Source organism: Saccostrea cucullata, unplaced genomic scaffold (genome assembly GCF_032062105.1).
Source record: "Saccostrea cucullata isolate Sc308-1 unplaced genomic scaffold, CSIRO_AGI_Scuc_v1 ctg1143, whole genome shotgun sequence".
Taxonomy (NCBI): domain Eukaryota; kingdom Metazoa; phylum Mollusca; class Bivalvia; order Ostreida; family Ostreidae; genus Saccostrea; species Saccostrea cuccullata.
In genome coordinates this window covers 279,072-294,794 of record NW_026931334.1, presented here as the reverse complement: position 1 = coordinate 294,794, position 15,723 = coordinate 279,072, and the positions used below count along the sequence as shown (strand labels likewise).

General features: G+C 33.9%; 1 protein-coding gene across 1 annotated transcript; it reads left to right on the top strand.

Annotated features, from left to right (window-relative positions):
* Positions 1 to 806: 806 nt before the first annotated feature.
* LOC134232245 (transmembrane protein 145-like) lies at positions 807 to 15,179 on the top strand. The gene is made up of 13 exons (XM_062714203.1): positions 807 to 1,128; positions 5,517 to 5,591; positions 5,713 to 5,790; positions 7,236 to 7,442; positions 9,201 to 9,288; positions 10,383 to 10,454; positions 11,071 to 11,220; positions 11,534 to 11,706; positions 11,946 to 12,118; positions 12,250 to 12,370; positions 12,528 to 12,587; positions 12,699 to 13,007; positions 13,202 to 15,179. Exons 1-13 carry the CDS (start codon positions 1,021 to 1,023, stop codon positions 13,349 to 13,351), a joined length of 1,764 nt encoding a protein of 587 aa, XP_062570187.1. The 5' UTR covers positions 807 to 1,020; the 3' UTR covers positions 13,352 to 15,179.
* The last annotated feature ends 544 nt before the right edge of the window (positions 15,180 to 15,723 follow it).

Below are 15,723 nucleotides of genomic sequence, written 5' to 3'. Positions count from 1 at the left end.
ATTAATGACCCCCACAGCGTTAAAAAAAACAGATTTTGTACACATATGGGCTAAAAATTGAGCTTTAATTCAGATTAGTGCGTTATTAAAATGATTGACAATGTACAAATCAAACATTTCAGTTTTTACTGGATTCACCATTTAGCAGATAGGTTGTCATTTCCACTGCACTTTCCTTTTCGTATTTCCTAAATCTTTAAACCATGGCAAGATGTAGACACCGTAGAGATTTTCTGTTTTTAAAAAGCTCCATTTCAAAACATATATTTTCGTGATTGGAATTCTATAGATGCATGATTATGCAGAGTGCAGAATGTGTATCGAATTTAACGGGGTTTTTAAACGGGGCACCAAAGGGTAATTTTTAGTGAGATACATCTAGAATGACCTAGTGATATTTAAAAAAAAATATCTGTCCTTTATTTATTTCGGGTAATGAAAGTTTAATAATATTCACCTGACAATAATTCTGACCCCCCTTTTAGGTAATAAATTTAGCTAATATCTTTCCAAATTTTATAATTGATATAACCAAACGTATCTGCATAATGTAATGATTTTAATTTTCTGAACTGTTATACATAACAACAACAATTTAAGTGCATAGTTGTGAGAATATTTACTTGAAAGGAAGGGAAGGGTATGTTATTTGCCTGTTTACGTGCCGAACCTATTGAGATTAAAAGATTTATTGATTTTATTTAAGAGAATTTGCTAATTTGTATATTGGATCATTCCACCCAGTCAATCGATTTTCACCTGTGGGAACCCCATTCAGTCCCAAAAGCACAAATCAATAATGCCATTCTACCTTTAACATGTTTAATAATGTTTAATGCCTAAACACGTTTGTATTGGAAATAATCCTCGGTAAAATACTAGATTCTGTGTGAGCCTAAGGAATAAAGTATGATTTTATAGGTTTATAGTACACCAAACATTGGAGGAATTTAGCTGATGGGATTGTAATTTATCTGGGTGATGTGGTAGTGTTATCGTTTTTGTACATAGATACTAAATATGGCCGACACAGCTTTTAAATTGACCATTGTGGTGTTGTTTTATGCTGCTGTTTCTTGGAATGGCGTTTTAAGTCTGCGAGTAGATGGCAGTATAGTGACTTCAGAGGTAAGATTTTCAGTAATATAAGATTGTCATTATGTTACATTTACCAGTTCACCTCTCAAAGATAACTCTTCAATCAAGCCTTTATCCAAAATACTGTTTCACTAGAACAATGCTAGATAACACCAACACGATGCTAGTGTATGAAAATGCATAAATTATATTGTTACATTAAGATCTCTATAGCTAGTTGATAGACAATTAAGATGATTTAAAACAAAGGCCGTGAACCACCTCCCCCCCCCCTTCCCCCGACCATGCGATTTTTATGTTGGATATGGCTGGTCATAAAAACGGACAGTCTATCTTTATCCTCAAGTAGGATCTAGAAAACATATTGACCGACCTAAACTGTTCAAATACACTGAATGGCGACAGGCTCTTTTGTTTTATTCTCTTAAGTATAGTCTCATAAAATATTAAAGATTTCTGAGACTATAAAGAATTGACAAGTTGCCATAAACAAGTAACAAGTAGAGAACATAAATTATTTATATATTGGAATTTCACAAATATCGAAATAAATCTTAAAATTTTAACTTAATACCTTAACAAACAAAATAAGAAGAACAGTGACCATTTTTATAATGCTTTGATTTATCTTCAAGGACGTTCCTTAATAATCCGCTTTGAACTTGAGACATAAACACACTGCTTTCAAATAAATAAACCATTCAAAAAATTAAAGATACCAACAGTAAAACCACTTTCCTTGATGAAAAAGAAAGGACAAGGGATTAACTCATTAACGAGAGAGAGAGAGAGAGAGAGTTGAAAAAAGAGGAGTTGTCACCAAATTAGGTACAGGAGAGAGGAATTTGACCTGATTCAGGATGTGTCTAGAGTACGTTTGGCAATACATCTTAAAATTGACATGTAAAATAACCATAAGGTTTGAATGATGTCCTGTATTGTCGGAAAAAATAGATAATGTCCTAGAGTTTATTGGATGGAAGGCTTGATCATTTCCGGTATTGTAGTACCGAGGGTTTGATAACGTTCTGAAGACTAACGGACAAGTTTAGATCATGTGCTATAGTGTAGGACAAAGTTTTGGACACTTCACAACTGAATTGTAATATTCGGCTATCACCTGCATCTAGTTTTTACGACTCCCAACTTATTTTTTATTTTAAAGAAAATCACGAGCAGGTTCTGAAAACAAGCAATTTTTCTAAACAGAGACAGACTACTGACAGATAAGTTTATCTTACATGGAGTTCAACAACTTCCTTCAAAGTCAACATTTCGTAAATTCTATGGTTCTTATACAGCCTATCACTGGGTCAGAGTTTTGCTGGCGTTTTTCATACCATTGTAAGCCTTTTGTTTTTATATTAATTTTCCGTCTATCTGTTCAATATAAAGGGTTCGCGGTGGGTGTACATTGTCGACAGGGGATGCTTTATCTTCTAGGCACCTAATCCCACATCGACATTTCTGGGGGTCCGTTTTTTGCCTTGTTTAAAGATTTCTATTATTTGTAGATTTTTTGAGATCGATCACTGCGTTATCTTCACTTTCTCATTCCCCAAATGTTGAGGACAGAGAACTTCGATTACGTTTTATTAAAGTGAATTAGACAAAAAGGTTAAGAACTTATATAGGAAAAGGTTCTGATCGCGCTCTGTGGTGTAGGAAAGAACGATTTGTTCAAAACAGTCACAGTATGAAAAAAGGTCGAGTTTTTGTGTCCCGTAGAGAACACAGAGTCTTGACCCTTCTTTAGCGTAAAACAGAAGCTTTCCACCATCAGGTTTGGAGAAATCGGACCTCTCCCTGCAGTTTAGGAAGATGGGTTTAGTACATAATTTAATATTGGGGTAGCAGCTGCAGTTAAGTCAAGCAGAGTATAAGATATCACTGTGTTTTGTGAATATAGCATTCACCCCTGCAGTATAGGACAGAGGATTGGTTACATATAGCTAGGACACAATTAACTCTTGATCAGCTATCTAGGTCACTTCATATAGTACCAGGGAAAATATACAAATGAGAAACATTTATATAGTTTTTCGTATTTCACTGGTAAACATTTAAATGTCTCCGTTGAAACTTTTATTGAAAAATCCCAAGCTTCAATCCTGCTTTATTAGCATTATAGAAAGGATAAAAAGATGGTTACATATTTGAATACACAAAGAGGTTCATATATCTAAACGTATAAAAGGGGATAACCATTGTTAAAGACCAATCTGTTCTTCAGAACAACGTAGTTATGCAACTGATTTGAATGTGGTCTTTAATCTCCACAAAGGATGTTTGATCCTGATTAAATGCTGTCTTATTGAGGTTGAAATGACCAATTGCTTAATAATTTGTTTTGGTTGGAAAAAACTGAGATTAGAAAGTCCGGGCTTATTTTCCGATCCATCTTTTAGATATTAGAAATTTATCAATAAAATGTTCCGAAAATCTCTACAAAAATTTCCTGCACATCTTTCATAAAGTCTGGTATTTCAAAATGTGTGCATGCATATTTATAAAGTCACGTATTTTTGGGGGGTGAAAATAAGATTAACAATCGATGAGAGAGAGAGAGAGAGAGAGAGAGAGAGAGAGAGAGAGAGAGAGAGAGACTTGTTTAACGTTCCTCTCAAAAATTTTCAGTCATATGGAGAGAGAGAGGTTCATTTAAAAGCCCAAATCACGATTTGCAATCAACCACAATATAGAAGTGATTGGGAAAATAGGAAATTTATTTTATCGATCTTGGAGTATTTTTAAACGTCTACAGACAATAAAAAGCTTGTAGTATTGTGAAATAAGGGTCACTAATTCAGAACAAGGGAGATGATATATAATCTGTATTCATCTGATGGAGAGCAAATATTAATATTTATGCATCGTTCAACTAAATTCTTTTGACAAACAAAGCGTGTATACTCATGACTTGACAGCTTGAATCATCACAAACTAAATTTACATTTCTTTGGACAATCTTTCCCAGATTTTATGATTAATTTTTGTCTTAAAAATGCATGCAAATTTGTTTAACTTTCAGCTACAAAGACATTTGATGTACTTGCCGTCTCTGTATGTCAAGGGCTAGCTCTTACAAGTGCAGATTCGAGAAACCACACGTAAATTATCTACATGTCGTAGGTTCAGTCGTTTGTTGGTGGGGGGGGGGGGTGCAATATTTTTTTATGATGACTAAACGCACTGTACAATTTGAGAAACGGATCTTGCCTGTTCATGACAGAGAAGCCGAATATTTTCTCATAGATCTAAAATATTGCTTAAATAAATCTATTAGAAAGGACGGTATGAAGGAAAAATTACGAAATTTGATATGAAATTGAATGAGAGAAAAAAAAAGAATGTACATGTACAGAGAAAACAGGAATACAATACATTCATAAACACTCAGTGAATTGGGACAATCATGCTAACTGTATAACAGAGGGGTAAATAATTAAGCATTAGTTAAGTGCTTCGAAAATTCAGTTTTTTAGACAGAGAAGCGTAGTCATGTTTTTGTTTACTAATAAGTTTACTTTTATTAGCACTCAATCATGCTTGCAGTTTGTTTGCAATTGATTACTGCTATTATTATTGAAAAAAAAAAACAAAACAAAAAAAAACGTTGATTCCATTTGTCTTTACTAAGCAATCGGCCGTTTTACTCTAATGAGTTTTTTCAAGCATTAGATATATACACCCCATTGATATTTTACATCAGCAATTATAAATTAGTACGATTCTCAGTTAACCAAACCTTGGACTTTCAGAAGGGCGTGACTTTCTCAACACTACGTTATTAACGTCCCTCAAATGACGAATGGATTCTCATTGTTTAAGAAATTAATTATATCAGCAACTTTAAATTGTTGTTGACAACGATGAGACCACACGTGCTCGTGGACAGGATTATCCCTACCCCCCCCCAACCTTTTTTTAATATTAAAAAAAATCTGATTTTTTTTCTATATTTCTAATCTCTGACAACTTAATCTATATGTTTCTATTTGAAAATCACAGAAATATATCAATCATATGCAATTTCTATTCACAGTCGTTTCACGTATATATACTGTAACAGAGATTAGAAATAAAGAAAAAAAAATCAGATTTTTTTTTTAATATTGAAAAAAGGTTAGGGGGGGGTAGGGATAATCCTGTCCACGAGCACCTGTGGATGAGACGTGTTAAGCACCACCTCTCTGCCGCACGAAACGCTATCATCGGATCATTGGTACACTGGTTGACATTCGCCGGAATGTATATTTTAACAGTGAATGAAAAGCTGTGTAATATTTCGTCGCCTTATTATGTAACGCCGAGAATACAACGCCTTACTAAAAGTCCAAGGCTAACAGAGAATTGTACTAATGATACATGTAGCATAGAATCGATACTCCACTGTTTAGCCTTCTCTTGTTTTTCAGGACTGGGTCTTCTTGAGCAGATTCTGTTACATGAGCAAAAATGGTCAATTGGATTATTACATCCAGTTTCCAATGGTAAATTACATGACTGCTTTAACATTTTTTTTTTTTATAATCAGAAAATAATCCCACCATTCTTTTTGTTTACAAAGGAAGCTATGTATGTAGCCTTTATTTTTTCCCTTGAATTTTTCAGTCGTATGAAAGACAGCACCTTTTGTTTTACTATGATCGACCAACTATATGGGAGAGCGTCTACCCAAGCTCCAGTAAGGTAAGATAAACTATAAATATATCCCCGTTGTCACGACGAAAAGTGTAATAGGGGACCTAGTGTAATAAACTGGGATCATTACATTTTGTACTTTTGAATTTTAACACTATTACATTTTGCATAATTTGAAATAGCGTAGAATCACAGGCACCTGACGTTACTTATTTTTCTTTTAATAAAAAAATATACACATACCTAATAATAAACACCTGACGTTACTTATTTTTCTTTTAATAAAAAAATATACACGTACCTAATAATAGCCAATTCTAACCAAACTTGGTACAACACTTTTTTGGGTGAAGGGGGGGGGGGGTTAAATTGTTAGAAAACTCGACATTTAGATATATCGACGACGTATTGTCAATTAACAATGGCAGTTTCCATTCTTATGTCGATACGATACATCCAGGTAAGCTTGAGTTAAAAGATACCACTGAGTCTTGCACATCTGTTTCATATTTTGATATTTTACTTAATAAAGGCGTTCATGGTAATCTAACAACCTAGCATGTGTGTGATAAAAGTGAAGACTTTTACTTTACAATTGACAACTTACCTTACTAATATGCAGCAATATACCTTCATCACCTGCATACGGAGTTTATATATCTCAGTTGATTCGATGCGCAAGAGCAGGCTCTATGTACATGTACATGAATGTACAATATCTCAAACGAGGTAAATTATTGACAAATAAGTTGATGAAACAAGAATATCAGCAGCTTCTTTTAAGTCATCATTTCGTAAGTTCTTTGGTCGATACAATGCATGACTTTATCAGCCATACAATTTATTATTGAGTCAAATGCTGACTGACGTTTTTCATAATAATTGTTTAGTCCATTATTTATACACTGAATTGACGACGGATTGTTCCGTTATTTCCTGATCATGACAATTAAGGAGCACACGGCGGATGTGACCGGTCGGCAGGAAAGCTCACTCCTCCATGACACCTGATCCCACCTCTGATGTTTACTCTGTTCCTATTTTGTATTGTTTAATGGACTTTTGATCTTGAATACTGTTCGTTATTTCCATATGTCTTATTAAAACGAAGGGCCAAGTTCCCTTACGAGGGGAGATAACCAAGAAAAGACAAAAATGGAGAAGGGTCATTAAAAAGAAAAACTGAAACTTTTATGGAAACATCCTTGTTAGTGTAGATTTTAAATTATAAAAATCATGACCGAGGGGGTAGGGTGCGGCAACAAAAGGGATCCGGAATCCATGTTTTACTTTGAAATATGGTGAGCGATGTGGCCCTTGGGCCTCTTGTAAATTTAAAATAATTTACTTTTCGTGTAAAAAGACATTTTGCATTGATACCAAGGCGAAGTTTATCAATACAAAATGTCATAGGATAATTCTTGTTATTTGACTCATATTTCAGTCTTTTGTGAGTTTCAAGTGATTTCACTTTATTTTTTTTATTTGTTCAGACCTGCGAGCAGAAGAAGGCTGTTTTGGACATCTCACGGGGGCAGATTCTTCCCCTCAACCCCCTGAATTCGTACTCTGGCTGTAAGTACATAACGATCAGTGGGGTTCAGTACGTGGAGTGTCAGGACAAGCAGAAGTTTAGTTCGTCACGTGACATGTGGTGGTACCTTGTGCTCAGTCGTTGCCCTAGCGACAGAGTGAAAAATGTGAGTAAAATTAAAATTATGATGGCATATGATTTTTAAAGTCCCTTTCTGTGCACAGTTCATGTCAAGAATTAAATGTGACTCCTCTTAATTGATTGGAGTTTTCATATTCAAAGGATGTATTCGCTTTAACAAAAGAATTGACCTATAGGAGAGAACAATTTCCCGGAAAAAGTGACATTTAAAAATCAATTTTTATTTGTTGTTTTCTACCGTATATATGTGTAAATTTTTTAAATTTGTATTTTATACCTAAAATTTATTATTTACAACTTTACAATAATCCTCCAAAGTTGATCGAAACACCATTTTGTCCTTTAAAGCGTTGATTTTTGCATGAATTTTGGCCTTAAAGTCCATCAGGGCAGGCCTGCCCCTAAATAAAATAATGATATTTTGATATGTTAGGATGTAAGGAATAATTTAAGATAAGATTTTTTTAGGGGCACCCCTGCCCTGCGGTCGAAATTCACAAAAAACCTACAAAAAACTAGAGGTACTGTGAGCGATGAGCTCACTAAATGATACCCCCCGCCTCCCATATGGTTATAACTGGTGAAAAAGTCCATGTTTTCCTGTGGCCGGGAAACTCAAAATATGTGTCGGATCAAAAAGTAAAATAGGAGGTGCACAATGGCAATATGTAATAAAGATTCTGTGAAAGTTTCATCAAATTTCATTCAGTGGTATTAGAGGAGTTGCGGATAAGAGATGGGTACCCCAAAGCGTAACAGACGGACGGACGGACAGACGGACGGACGGACGTACAGACGGACGGACGGACGGAATTAACGATTACTATATACCCTCCCACTTTTCAAGCGGGGGGTATAATAAGGAAACCAGATTTCTAAATTTATGCCATTCATGTTTATAGTCAGCCTAGCTCAGTTGATATATGCGCTGACTTTTTACACCTTGGATACTCTCTTTTTAAAGTCGGGGGTTCGAATCCACCTGGTACAACACTTTTACAGTTTTAAATTTCGCCTTTTCAAAGACTATTTTAATTTTTTTTATAGACTTGTGTATTTTTCCTTCAATTGTTTATCCCTTATGCATTCCCATTCTTGATATAAGAAACACTAAAGAGATATCAAATCGTAACAATCCAATGTACAGTTGTCAGTCAGGTGGAACGAACCTCAGTATAAGCACACTTTCTCCGAGGACAAGAATAACTCACTATGTGTTACTCAATACAGGTATTCCTGGCAGCATTGAGCTGCGATGAATTTCAATTGTATATATCCCTTAGAATTTAATCACATTGATTTTGGCTTCATATTTCAGTAAATGCACTCACTTGGATTTCATGTAGGCCTTTATAATTTGCACACATTAAAGACAAGTTTTTATTATATCCACGGATAAATAGCCTAGACATTAAGAATTGAATTTCAGAGGCAGTAGACATTACCTTTATGCACAATGAGACGTAAAGACAAATATTAATTATTACATTTGGAGATAACAAACTCAGAAAATCAATAAAAAGGGTTCCTCCTATCTCTACTCACTGAAATAAAGATTTAGGAAAAACAAATTGTTATATGTATTCAGCCTAATGCCATTAATCAGAACGGAAATCGACAAGCTTTTTGTAGAGAATAAAACCAAGCCCGGTCCTATAGGTCAGATCCCTATTTATAATGAAGTGATCCTTATATTGGTGTTATTTCCAAAGTAATTCGAGCTTCTTTAGAATTAATGGAAATGAAACAGCACGACATTTATACATGTATATTGTTGTTGTAGGATATTACTGGGTTGAATATTACCTTCCGCTTCCATATGACCAATGGCGACGATCTATGGCACCGAGAGTTCTCTGCAGACGAGCTTTGTAAGATTTATTGTAAACCATTGCAAGATTTATTGAAAAACTTTTAAAAGATCTGTTGTTAATAGTGTTGGCAACGAGTACCCGGTTAACCGGTTAACCGTCGAACGATGCGAGTATCGGTTAGTAAAACTGCTATTCGGTTACTCGGATAAAATGCATCTTATATGGTAAATAACTAAAAACTAAAATGTTAATTTGTTTATAAGCGTACAAAGAAACATTTCCCTAATTTTCTTTACCGTTAGACTTAATGATCTATGGCTTCACTAATTTAAATACGATTGATTGGTTTTCACACTTAATTGATAGCTTAATTGGATTGCCAGCAGGTTATACAAGTTTTGAAGACCCAAGTTATAATTACCTCATTAAATAATTTAAAAAGATGCCGCCAAAGACATGTATAGCTCGGAAGTATTTTAAAAGAACAGCTGATTCTATACCTGTAAAATGTAATTAATGTGAATTGGAGTTATCGTGACTTCAAATTTCTAAATAATTATTCTCCTTGATCGTGACATATATCGGGGGTTGAAAAGTTAAACTGATGAACGCCATTGTAAAATAGCGTGAAACATTGAATATTTATTTTTCTTTTGATTTAATTTTTTTATTACAGTTATATTTAAAATTCAAGATATTGCGTGCGTGTTCTTTTTAAGTTTATAAATAAAGTTAATTCACAACACCTTTGTGTTTTATTAGAACCGATAGTAAAAGATGAGATAAATGATACATATGAATAAATCATCCGAGTAACCGGGTACTCGATCGGAAGATTGAGCGAGTAACCGGTTACTAAAAATCGTCCGATTTGCCAACACTAGTTGTTAACCTTTGGAATCCAATATCCTTTTGCAAATTGAGCTCATATAGGCTGACAAATCCCCAACAGAAATAATGAAGAATCAATCTACAAATGACTTCGTCTATCAGCATATTTTTTGTTATAGCTAATACCATCCTAGCTTGTTCCGTTGTTTATAACATTTCATTATACTCATTCTTTAATAATGGAACAAGACATCCCATAAGCAAATGTCTCGGGTAGTTCTTTAATTATACATTTTGTATATCATTTCTTTTCCTTGCAGATATTTTGCCGACCGACATAGCCTTTTTAATTTTGTATTTCTTCATCACCCTAATATCAATGGTGTTCGCAAGTACGTAGTTTTTATTTTATGTAATTCTAATGATGCCTCACGAATTATGAATTTTTGTTGATGGAGTCTGTTTTGAAATGGTTTGTTTACATTTCCTCTAAAAGCTTCGTGTACGCCAATTTTGAGAACACAAAGATTTCATATTCATTTTGGTTCAATAGCAGAAATTTAAGTAAAATGAAACAATTTAAGTACGTGTACTGTATAGATGTATATTTTTCAATAGTTTAAAGCCAAATTATGGATGACGCAAACATGCAATTTTTTAAAGAAATATTAAAAACTTTTGTGCTCTGTTATGCTCCCTTTATGCAGAAATTAGATTCTGAAATAATTTGAATTCGAGATTGCATTGAATATTCTAAGGAAATTTTTCAAACTATTTTAAATTGATTGCGTTCCAAAAACATTATTTCAGTAAGTGCATTGCAATGCATTAATATTTAATGAACATGATGAAATTGAGAAATCAAATTTAATATGCTCACATAATTATATACACTATAAAAGAATATTTACTAATATACAGTAACCAGTCAAGCTAAATCAATTAATTGATTTTCTGTTCAATAATTAATTATTTACCTATATTGTTAATTCTCCCATCTATTTACAGTAATATTGAGGTCCAGACAAATGTTCCACGTGACCTACAAGATATACCTGGCGTCTTTGATCCTGTGGTGGTTTCAGCTGTTGCTATGGTGTATAGCTTATGGAAGATACTCTTCGTACGGGTACAAGGAATCGGGCACTGAACGTGCAGGTATCACAAACTACAAAACTGTGCAGAAAATATTAAATTCAAAACCTAGTTCCATGCGTAAAGAAAAACAAAGAGATAATTGTTTACTTTATTATAGATACATGAATAACGTAAATCTAACTAACTGGGTTAACACATCTTGACATTACAGTAAAGTTAATCTTAATATGCATGCTCGTTAGCTAATCACATATAACAAGATAAAGAAGCTACGTGTATTTGTCAATAATTAAGCCCATTGATTATAATACAGCGTTTGTCATGTAAATTCTTTTACCATATCTTATCCATCCACATTTATTCTATTAAATAGCTCGGATCTTTGCTGCCCTGAGCTCACTGTTATTTATGTTGATGCTGCTGTTGATGGCGGATGGATACACGATTATAAAGGGTAAAATGTCTGCTCGGACCTCCATTTTGTTTTCCGTCTTCTTCACCGTTTACGTCGTAGCCTACGCTGCTCTCTACATAGTGGAGGCAAATGTAAGTGGTTCTAAAAGCTGTACAAGGAATAGAAACATGATATAAGAAGAAAAAAGTCAGAGTCCCGCTATTTTAGAACATTATCAAAATAGTCTTAAAAGTAATGGATATATACATGTATTCAAAATGCTTAAAAATTCTTAAACGGAATGAATAAAATCTAATCCTTAAAAAAGAAATTAATATTAAAAAAAATGACAATGTACTTGTAATGATTCGTGTTCTGTTGACCTTTGCAGACCTTTGACCCCGGTACCGTTTTGTATATTTACGAGTACTGGCCTGGTTACGCCCTCATCGCCCTCCGCCTCCTGGCTTGGATCTTTTTTGTTATCTATCTGTTTATGACGTTGAAGAAACATCGGAAAAACGGAAAATTCTACTACCCTTTATTCATAATATACACAATATGGTAAGAATATCTTTTGACAATTTGAAAAAGATTTTAACTTTGCTAATAAGCTAAGAAACGCCATTCTTCAGATTTTGTCAAAGAAAATATTTCATCTGGTTGTAATTAAAAATCTAAACATTTATTTTCAGGTTTTGGGCAGGCCCCATTGCTATTATTATTGGCATGTTTGCCATTCGCCAGTGGGCAAGAGAAAAGATTGTAAATGGCGTCGATCAGTTGATCATGATGTTAGGTCACGTGACATTCTTGGTGAGTCTTTTGCACTTATTTATTGATGAGAGATTTCCATATATTTCATTCAGGGAGAAATATAAATGAAGTTTCGATGAAATTTTTTTTCTGTCTCAAAAGTCTTCTAAAATTTATAAAAGCAATTCTAAATTGAGCTGTCTTTTTATTCTTTCAGATACTTACCAGACCGTCTGTTGCGAATGAAAATTTCCCATACACAATTAAGACATCACAAGTATGTGTAACTTATTATGAAATTTTGATTCCAAAGACATTATTTAAGTAATCCCCTTAAAATTGACATTTGTTTCTAATGGTTGATGATGATCTATATTTATAACTGTAGATTGGTCTCATATCAGAGGATGATCTTGAGAGACCGACCAATTACGAAATATCGGAAGAGGAATTACAAACGAAAACAGGACCAAACTTAAATGACATTTTTACTGTATCTCAAACTCGAAAGGAGCCATCCGCACCGGCGGAGAGACCGTCTTCTCGAACACGCTTATCTCGTCCATTACGAGAAGACAGACCGTCATCTCGAACCCTACTTACAAATTCCTCAAATCAAGAGAGTGAAGGTTCTCAATCACCAGCAGAAAGTGACAACGATTCGCTGCCGCCATCCTATTCAAGTGTGGCAACTGGGGTAAAAATCATAGTTATTCTTTATTTTGTAAATCAAATGTAAGATAAGTCGGGATATAACAGGAAAATAAGAAGTGCTACGGTAACTACATACTCTAATACTAACTTGGTGATAAGATATTTTATATTTATCAACATTCACGTATACATATTCACACTTAACGGACATTTATTCTGTATGTTTATCTTTTTTAGGAGCGTTCGATGCCTACTTCCTTACCTCCCTTGAACCATTTCGTCACAAGTGATTCGACAAACGGAACACAGAGAAACGCACTCTCCATGCTTCCGGTGGAAGACAGACTGTCGCGACCCAACGCTCTACCACCAATAAAGCCCAGATAAACGTAGTAGAAAATATTTAGCTCATGACATAGTGCACAAACTTAACCGGAAACGGATGTGCTACCTTTACTTAATGGGCATGCTCCGTAGAGGGGTAGAAACAAGTAAAATCTGGTGCTGATTAAACAGTTAAACTGTGATATTAGGATTTTTAGGATGGTAAGCATTTGTTTTATGCCTGCTTTGAGTTCTTTAAGAATGTTTGATGATAAACACCGAGAAAAATATTTCTGCAATATGCTTCAGATAAGCATTTAACAAACTGTATTCTAAATTTGAAATGTATTTAACAAATGTATTCTATTCCATTGAAATGTTTTATCGGGTTATGACAATTGTGTTTTTTTTTGTACCAATACACACTATATTATGCTGAGTGAATTTTATGACCTATTTATTTTTTTTACTCTCCTGCTTATTATGATACAGTTGTGTAATTAATTACGCAAGAAAGAATTTATGCAATTTTTCTTTTCTTTTTGCACGTGCCTTACCTTGTGTTCTACAATACTTGGATACGTATATTTAATTAATGCTTTTAAACGATTCAGGGACTAAATAATATTTTCGATTTTTTGGCGTTGTTTTTTGAAAAGCATTGCTACTCAAACTTTTTATTTGGTAATAAATTTCTATTCAGTATGTGATCGTCTCTGGTATGTATAGTCAGAGTAATCTTTTGATAAGATTGTGGATAGGGAATAATTTTATCGATGTGACAGAAAATAAGTGTAATTTTTTTTCCTAAACTATATTTTGAGAAAACAAAAAAAATCTGGAACATAATTTTCGTATGAAAAAATTCTATAAATGCATATGAGAAACCAGAATTAAAGCTAACGTTATTGCACTGTGCTCTGCATATGATTGGATACAGGGATTGTTTTTCGACTCTGTATATTGCATGTGCCTGCTAAAAGAAAAGTACATGTACATGTCTGTATTTTGTTTCATCAAATGAAGCTTCAGTTTGTATGCTTTCTATGAATTATTAATTTCAGTAACTTGTTATGCTCCATAATGGAAGATTGGGGTATAGTTTTGGTCTGTCTGTCTGTCTATCTCTCTGTCCACAATAAACTTAACCTTGATCACAACTTTTCAACAAACAATGAAGTGGTCTTTATATTCAAAGTTGTATAATTATCTTGTGACAAACTTTTTTTGGTTTCAAACATTTCGACCTTTTGACCTCGAGTTTGACCCACTATGTCCTACGTTAATAAAACTCTAACCTTGGTAATAACTTTTCACCTAGTTATAGACCTAGATCTAGGCAAAAAGCATGCTTTACACCCGTTCTTTATTTGGGTACCACTTTTTTGACCTTTTGACCTTAAGCGAGAGTTTGTCATATTTTTGTTAAGTTTAACTTTCTCTCTCTTTTTTGAGAAATTAGTGCTTGGGCTTTCATATTTTTTATTTTTTGATACCAACACTTTTTTATTTTGACCTTGAACCTAGAGTTAAGCATACTTTTGTAAAAGTTTTACTTTAGCTAACTTTTGAGCGTTAGTGCTAGGGATTGCATATTATACTTGTGTATTCCTTGTGACAGACCTTTTCATGGAACCAACTCTTTTTTTCTAATATGAATTCGACCTCAGAGTTTGACCCACTTTTAAGCATCTGTGGGGGCATCAGTGTTTCACAGAAAAATCTTTTTCTCTATTGTTTTCCCCGTCCCGATTCCGTCAGCTTTACTTATAAACCGTCCATGGAATGGGAACTCCAATTGTATATATATATGTTACCCAAGCTTTATTTCAGCTGTCAGTCTTGTTATGCATATTTTGACATTTTTAAATAAAAAAATTCCAGAATTCTATGCTTTTTCCTCGTTTATTTTCTAAGAAACTTTCGATGACAGAAACATAGAGGAATTTGACATTCTTTTACCGTTTGATGTCACAAGAAAATCGGAATCAGGGAGAGCTGCTCACTAATCAGTTTTTACATTATGTTAATATTATGTAAGAGAAGCACCATACATTGATAAATTAGGAGGAAGGTCACGACTTTATTTTATGCAATAACAGAATATTGACTGCAACCTTTGGATATCATATTGACTCATATCCTTGTCGTGCGGTCTTTGAATATCATATTGACTCGTACATGTATCTTTGTTGAGCAACCTTTGGATATTGACTCCTATCCTTGCTGAGCAGCTTTTGAATATTATATTGACTCATATCTTTGTTGAGCGGGCTATTCTATATGATATTGATTCCTATCCTTGCTGAGGGACTATTGGATAACATATATTGACTCCTTACGGTTACACCTTGCGGAGCAGCCTTTGAATATCATAATGATTCAAATCCATGTAAAATCTTTGGAAAGCAATTTGACAGACTGACTGATATCCT